We start from the raw sequence: 8234 nt of genomic DNA, 5'->3' as shown, positions 1-8234 counted from the left end.
ACACTTTTTGCAGTATTAAGTCAAACATAATGACCTAAAACAAGACATTACTGTATGAGTTAATTAGATGCCCTACCCAATATGTACTGTACGTGTACTCGTTTATTGGATTCAGAAGGAACCAGCGCCACCTCATGCTTAAAAGTTGCATAAGCACCGCACACCAATTTGGCTCTGAGACGCTACATTTATTTTTCACATTCACCAAATCACAAGAATACAAAAAAATGTAGAAGACATTGTACAAATAAATATATTTGAAAATATAAATACAGTAAACATTTTAGACAAGGTTTCAGGCTGGAATGTCCAAGTTCTCATCGCCTCTGGGATAGCCCTCAACTTCCATGGACATCAAGAACTCTACAAAGAAAGAAAGAAAACAAAACTAAGGTGATAAATCCATCCATCCATTTTCGACACCGCTTATCCTCACTAGGGTCGCGGGTATGCTGGAGCCTACCCCAGGTAACTGCGGGCCGGAGGCGGGGTAAACCCTGTACTGGTCGCTAGCCAATCTCAGGGCACAAACAAACAACCATTCACACCTGCGGGCAATTTAGAGTCTTCAATCAACCTACCGTGCAAGTTTGTGGGATGTGGCAGGAAACCGGAGTACCCGGAGAAAACCCACGCAGGCACGGGGAGAACATGCAAACTCCACACAGGTGGGGCCGGGATTAGAACCGCATTCCTCAGTACTGTGAGGCAGATGTGGTAAACAGTCGCCCGCCATGATTATAAATACATTAAAAAAAAAAAAAAATCATCCTGATTTTGAAGGTGACGGCCCTGGAATTTGACCCAAAAGGATGGCTTCAAACCAAAATGGCTGATTTCCTGTTCAATTTTGGCCATGGGTCCACTTTAGTGGGTCCTATCATGATAGACTTGTCCACCCAATTTTGTAAATATTCATTAAACTGGTGTTAGGGGCTGAATTTGTTTTCATGCATACACGACAATATTACAACCAAATGTCCACTTGAGTGTACCTTCCGTGTAGTCGACACCCGGCCGCGTGGAAATGACGGCCCAAGCCAGGCCCACCAGCAGCGCCACCACCAGGTTGACCACGATCCACGGTCGCAAGATCTGCTCCTCAGATCCAGGAGGCCTGGAGAATTATGATTATTAATTGGATCATAACATGCTCCACAAAACATGACTGTAAATCGACATATTTTTTTAAGTTCTCACCACAAAGTGTTGTTGGCGGTGGGATACAGGTGGATGCGATCGCTCGTCATCTGTTGACTGAGGGACAGGATCAACGCTATGAAGTACACTGAAAAGACAAACAGAATAACAAATGAAATACAATGGTGAGTTGACGACTTGTTGTTGTATTTTGTATTTTGTTGTATTTTGGCACTTGAAATACTTGACTTAACCGCCAAAACAATGTACTATATATCAACACAAAAATGATAAACAGAACAAGTGGCCACGAAGGTTCAACAACGAGGCACAAAAATGCCTTCAAAGCAATAGACTGTATATGATCACAAAAAGGATATATTTGGCTACAAAAGTGTATTATTTTTCCACAAAAATTGGCAGTAAAATGTTTTACTTTGCCCCCCAAAAATATTCAGTATATTGTTGCAAAAATGATATATTTGGCCACAAATGGCCAACATTTGTGCACAAAAGTAGTATTTTGGCAGACAAAATGCAAAACTTTAATACGAAAGAATAATATTCTCTTAAAAATAATATATTTGGGAAGGGAATGAGTATGCAAAATTCTGTCATTAAAATATCATATTTGTTCACAAAAAGGCCACAATAGGTCCAATAGATCTTATGCTGCCATTAGATTTATACTTGAATGGGCTGTTTTCTCAAGTAAATGCGGTATTATGCTCGTCTTTGCCTCAAAATAGTACATTTGTCCACAAAAATGCAATTGTTGATCACAAAAACATTAGTTGCAATTTGGCATAACAATGCTATACTTTATAATTTTCAATTTACGAAAATCTTGAAGCCAATGTTTTTTTTTGTGGGCGTTCAAAGTTAATATATGTTAATCAATTAAGAGGCTAAAATGGAAACATCTAACTTTTATTGATAAGGTCTTTCTAAGAGGTCTTTGATGTCATCGCAAAACCAGGTAACTCCAAGAAAATCATTTTCTTCAAAAACAGACAATTGCAAAATGTTCACCTAACTTTCAAGTGACACTGAGATGGAACGTATTAACTGTATGCTATGTGAATAAAAATCAATTACAAGAGTCTCCCACATCCCAAAAACATGCGTGGTAGGTTGATTGAAGACTAAATTTCCCGTAGGTGTGAATGTGAGTGCAAATGGTTGTTTGTTCCTATGTGCCCTGCGATTGGCTGGCAACCAGTTCAGGGTGTACCCCGCCTCCTGCCCGATGACAGCTGGGATTGGCTCCAGCACGTCCGCGACCCTTGTGAGGAGAAGCGGCTCAGAAAATGGATGGATGGAGTCTCTGTTTTGGTCTAAATGGCGCTTGCGGGCTTTTGCGTTTGAACTCTTCAAGTTCGACGTGTTTAACTTACAGAAGGAGGCGAGAGCGGCCGGATCCAACGTGATGAAGCCCCTCAGGGCCATGGAGGCCTTGGCCAGGTTCACTCTGCATGCCGTCCAAGAGTAAAAATCAGATGAGCGCGAACGGGACAGGAAACAGGAAGCGGCCAACGTACCGGTCGAAGGCGGACACGGTGCTGATGGCGAGCAGCAGGTAGAGCAGCGACTGCGCGCTGTAGGCCAGAGAGTGATACTGCTGCAGGAGGTTGGCCAGCGTGGACATGTGCTCGCCGGCAAGCACGTACACGACGCTCACGTTCCACACGGCGTAACCGGACAGGAAGCCGTGGCAGAAAAGGCCCACAACCCTGCAGTCGTACCGCAGGGACACCGCCGAATGAACAAAACACACAATCATTGGAAAAAGGGAGACAATTCAATGATACGACAAAAACATCGGCCCGATGCAACAATGCGACTCGATGACACGATCTGATTAAAACGACTCAATTGTACAACTCAATGATACAACCTTATGACATCTCATATCGCAATTATACGACTACGATGCAACACAATATGACTCGATACGATTCACTGGTGCAACTTAATAACTCAATGACATGTCTCAATAGTACGACTCGATGCGACACAATGACACGTCTTGACTGTACAGCTCATTTCATAAGACAGAATAATAAGACCCAACGTTATGACTCAATGATTCAACTTGAAGGTACGACACACTGATACGATTCAGTGACACGACTCAAAGACACAACTCAAGGGTACAACCCAAAGATGCGCCTCAATGATACAATTCAAATACAAGACTCAAGGCTATGACTAAATGACACGACTCTATTATAAGACACAATGATTCGACTCAATGGTACAACATGCACACCTGAAGCTGCTGTGGACCTTCATGGCTACGTCTCTGGTGGTCCACGTCATCTGTCTGGGCTCCAAGTAGTCGTCCACCTGCTCGGCATGTCGGAAATGCTCCACTCGCTCTGCCTGAAAACGCCCTACACGCACGCGATTTTTATTTTTTTTTTGTGAACAAATTTATTGAGTGAATAAAAATCACATTTACATGGGAAACTAGCCTCTTTAAGCAAAGGTGCATCATTTCAATGGCATCAAATAGCCTTTGAAAGTCAAATATTACGGTTTTGGTGGCCTAATGGTCACTTTTTGTGAGTAAATGGTACAAAGCAGCCTTTTCCAAAACAGAAGATTTCCATAGCGTAATGTAGCCTTTTTGTGAGCAAATATCCTGTTTTAAGGGGAAAACATATTTTCCTGGACGAATTCATAATTTTTGAAACAATATAGCAGTTTCGGGGCAAAGTATAGCATTTTTGTATAAAAATAAAACATTTTGTGTGCAACCGTTGCATTTTTCTGGACAAATATACACCTTTGTGGGCAAATGTAGCATTTTTGTGTCAAAGAATAGCATTTTTGGAAGGCTTTCTGTCAGATGTGGTCTTTTGTTTTTGTAGTCCAATGTAGCCTTTTTGTGAGCAAATATGTTGCTTAATGGTACAGTATAGTATTGCATTTTCCTACCCAATAATATTATTAAAGACATTATACGTTTTGGGACGAAAGTGTATCATTTTTGTGCCAAAATACGAATGTTTGTGGTTAACTATTGCATTTTGTGATCCAATACTCAACTTTTGTGTCTGATTATTTTTTGTGTTAAAGATAAGCATTGTTTTAAGCCCTTCTACGTACGTGTTGGAGTGTCTCTGTGGGACTTTTTCCAGGCTTGTGTAGCCTTAAGATCAAATACAGCGGAGGAAATAAATTGATCCCTCACTGATTTTGTAAGTTCACCCACTGACAAAAGGCATGAACAGTCTATAATTTTAATGGTAGGTGTATTTTAACAGGTCGGCACAGAATATCAAAAAGAAAATCTAGAAAAAATCACTTAAGCAAAATGGATGGTCTGTGGGAGCACGAATTCTTTATTGGTGCTAAGGGATCAAATATTTATTCCACTCAATGAACTGTAAATACATTTTTACCTTTTTTTATAATTAGATTTTCTGGGTTTTCTTTTAGATATTCTGTCTCTCACTCTTAACATAAATCTACCATTAAAATTAAAGACCGCTCATGTCTTTGTACAAAATCAGTGAGGGATCCAATAAATATTTTCTCCACTGTACAAGGGTGCCTCGAGATACGACTTGAATTTGTTCAGTGGCCATGCTCGTAACTCAAAACATCCATATCTCAAATCATTTCCCCCCCATTGAAATGAATTAAAATGCCATTAATCCGTTCCAGCCTCTGCTCAAAAAGCCTTAACAAAACTTTTTGGAATATGTTTTTTTAATACTACTTGACAAAAAACAGAGTAATGTAAAGAGTATGATTCCAGGTGTTCCAACTTACTGTTTCGCTCCATAAAGACTCTGCCAACAGGTTGACTATGTCCTTGGGGGGCGGAGAACAAGGAATGCTGGGGAATGGGCGAGGGGGCGTCCGCCACAATGTCGTCATCTTCGGCGCCGAGGTCGTCGCTGTGAGGCTCCGTGGGCTTGGCCTTCCTGCGCAACACGACGATACAGCACTGACGATTGAATATCGAAAGAAATCAACAAATGAGATGATTGGAATACAAACCTCTTCCTTTTGGTCTTTCTGCTCACAGCGACCGTGGATTCTTCCTCGTCCACCGCGGCTTCGGCCGTGTTCCCGTTTGGCGTGTCGACGTGCTCCACCTGCTGATCTGAAAGCATAACAACAAAATTTGACACGTTGAACATTTTTCACAGAGATCCTGCAGAGGAGCCGCACCAGAGCTGTAACAGGTGACCAAAAGGCTATATTTGGCCACGAAAAAGTGACTTTGCCACCAAAAACACTATATACATTGAACAAAAATTCCCACAAACACACTCGAAAAATGTTGGATTAGGACGAACCAATTGTTGCCGTCCTCTTCTTCTTCTTTTTTTTCTGTGGGGCCGCCACGTCCAGGAAGGGCGGCGTGGCGGCTTCTCTTCTCTGATTGGTCAATTCCTCATTCTCCACGTCTACGCAAACCACTGAAACAAACAAACAAGACAAGACCATGATAACGTCATCGTGATGTCATAGAGGACTGGTGATGATGCAACTTTGGTTGAATCGTTTAGTAAACATGGCATATCAGTAGTAGCATAGCAGCAGTACCAGTAGCTATACGTGTTGCATAATACTACTACGATTACCATTATTGATACATGTAGCATACCAGAAGTAGTAACAGCAGTACCACACGTGGCATGCCAGTAGTAATACAAGTAGCAGTTCACGTAGCATACCAGTAGTAGCATAGTAGCAGAACCAGTTGTAATATACAGTTTATAGCATACACGCACTAATATGTGTAACATAGTAATCGTACCGATAGTCATAGATGTAGCATACCAGTAGTAATATGTGTAGTATAGTAACAGTACCCGGAGTAGTACATATAGCATAGTAGTAGTATCAGTAGTAGTACATGTAGCATACTAGTAGTAATACATGTAGCAGAATTTCAACCATATATCATACCACCACTAATATGTGTAGCATAGTAGTAGTAGGAGTAGTAATCTGTGTAGTATAGTAGCAGTATATAACACATATAACACCACTGCTAATACGTTTTGTATAGTAGCGGTATACATATCATACCACGACTAATATGTGTTGCATAGCAGTAGTACCAGTTGTAATAGGTGTACTCGTGTCATGTAGTATTACAAGTAGTAATGTGTGTAGCATAGAAGTAGTTCCACTCATAATATGTGGTATAGTAGCAGTACCAGTAGTAGTAGTAGTAATCATCATCATACCACCACTAATACGCGTAGCATAGTAGTACTGGTACCAGTAGCAATATGTGTAGCATAATAAATGTCGCATACCAGTAGCACTACCAACAGTAGTACATGTGTCAGAGTAATAGTAAATGACAGACCTTCACCGTCGCCATCGTTGACTTCTTTCCTGGACTTCCTCTTCCTGCCCTTGACTGTTGGCATGGCGACCCGTCTGCCAATCAGTGATCGAGGTCAGTCAATTAGCGGCAAACGTTTGCTGTGATTGGATTAGCCTGCGAGCGCAGCTGCTGCTGAGCAAATGGCAAAAGTTTGACTAACGACATCATCGGGCTACATTTGATTAAAAAAGAGCAACATTCGAAGCAATAACTTAATGCTAACATGCTAACAACAACATGTTAGGACAATGGTGTTATTACTACTACTACTACTACTAAAAAGTATTAATATTGGCATGCTACATGTATTACTACTGGTACTGCTACTAGGCTAGACATAGTGTTACTAGTTTGCTTCATGTACTCCTCCTCCTGGCACTAGTAATAGTATGCTACATGTATTACTACTGGTATGCTATGTGTATTATTACACGAACTACCACAACAATACTACTATCCTACATATATAACTACTGGTACTGTTATTGTGCTACATGTGTACTACTGGTTTACTACATGTACTACTACAGGAACTACCACCACTATGCTACATGTATTACTACTGCTACTATGCTACACATATTACGACTGGTGTGTTGTACTCCAGGCACGACTATTATTGCTACATGTGTTGCTTCTGGTACAACTACTTTGCTACATGTATTTAGACTATTACTGCTACTATGCTACACATGCTACTACTGGCATGATATATGTATATGTACTACTGGTATTACGACTTTGCTACTTGTATTACTACCAGTACTACAACTATGCTACACATATTTCTACTGGTCCTGTGCAGCTCTGTACACTGTAACTGCTTCAACACAAATATGATCACAAATCAAATATGCTAACCATGCTAAAGCTAATGTCACTCACCCGTCTGTGCTGTGCTCAGCTTGTCTTCACGATGGCGACATGGACACTGAGGTGAGTGACAGGTGGACGCGTGCTGAGCCTCTGGGGGAGCTTTGTGATGATGTCATCAGCAAAGTAGCCACCGGCGCTAAGCTGACCGGCAGGAGGCTTCGCAAATGATCTGTCCCGGGGTCAAACTGTTGCCATCAAAAGACCTTTAATCATACTAAATCATATTGGATGATCGATTAAAATAACCATACATAATACAAGTGGAAATACTCACCTTTTGAAGTGCGATATTTGTGCACAAAAATGCCAGCATCTTGTAGAAAGTCTTCCAATACTACGCACAACACTACATGATGTCACGAAAATGATATATTTGTCCAGGAAAGTGTTCATTTTTACACAAATCAAATATTTTGCCACTAAAACACTAAAGTTGCTCACAAAAAGGCTCTAGTAGTAAATCCTGTTATCGCTGATTAGCTCTCTGTGGCAGATTAGCAGAGAGGGAGAGCGAGGTTGTGTTGTTAAGTTCGTTAGTCGATAGTGAGCTAAATAGGTATGAAAGTAGGTCAATTGGTAGCTAGGTAGGTGGTGATAGTGCTAACACAAAAACAGACACAAACATAGTAACATTTGTACCCGCACAAGCCCTTCAGTTCTTCATTTGTAATGTTATGCCACTTAAGAATCACTATGTGGTTGTTTCAAATACACGCTGGGTAATTCTCTGTTTTATGGTTAGTTTACTGAACTCTAATTGTGGCAATTAACAACTTGAAGCCTCTTTTTTTGAAGACTATTTACTAATTCTAGCAGCCAAATTGCTTCTTGTTGTGAAGTGAGTGGAGCCACCTGC

At 40.9% G+C, this 8234-nt stretch overlaps 1 protein-coding gene across 3 annotated transcripts; it reads right to left on the bottom strand.

Annotated features, from left to right (window-relative positions):
- Positions 1-95: 95 nt before the first annotated feature.
- Positions 96-8234, bottom strand: tmem237a (transmembrane protein 237a). Of its 3 annotated transcripts, none has more exons than XM_061692141.1 (11): positions 7388-8234; positions 6482-6634; positions 5457-5579; positions 5155-5260; positions 4924-5078; positions 3413-3536; positions 2682-2873; positions 2538-2611; positions 1201-1288; positions 996-1117; positions 96-363 (listed from the first exon to the last, which is right to left on the bottom strand). In XM_061692141.1, exons 2-11 carry the CDS (start codon positions 6543-6545, stop codon positions 296-298), a joined length of 1116 nt encoding a protein of 371 aa, XP_061548125.1. In that variant the 5' UTR covers positions 6546-6634; positions 7388-8234; the 3' UTR covers positions 96-295. The 3 variants fall into 3 exon arrangements, with proteins under 3 accessions (XP_061548125.1, XP_061548124.1, XP_061548126.1); XM_061692140.1 differs by having other exon boundaries at positions 6482-6631; XM_061692142.1 differs by having other exon boundaries at positions 6482-6555.

The sequence above is a fragment of the Phycodurus eques genome, chromosome 12 (assembly GCF_024500275.1).
Source record: "Phycodurus eques isolate BA_2022a chromosome 12, UOR_Pequ_1.1, whole genome shotgun sequence".
Classification (NCBI taxonomy): Eukaryota; Metazoa; Chordata; class Actinopteri; order Syngnathiformes; family Syngnathidae; genus Phycodurus; species Phycodurus eques.
Note: the sequence above shows the minus strand (reverse complement) of the source record. Positions and strands in the feature narration are given on the sequence as shown.

What these genes read in the sequence shown, in the direction of transcription:
- tmem237a (XM_061692141.1), bottom strand. Translation starts at nt 6,545, where the DNA reads ATGCCAACAGTCAAGGGCAGGAAGAGGAAGTCCAGGAAAGAAGTCAAC. An exon ending in ACCGTGTCCGCCTTCGACCG is followed by an intron (nt 2,612 to 2,681) that starts GTACGTTGGCCG and finishes GACGGCATGCAG; the next exon opens with AGTGAACCTGGCCAAGGCCT. An exon ending in GGGTGTCGACTACACGGAAG is followed by an intron (nt 364 to 995) that starts GTACACTCAAGT and finishes CTTTCTTTGTAG; the next exon opens with AGTTCTTGATGTCCATGGAA.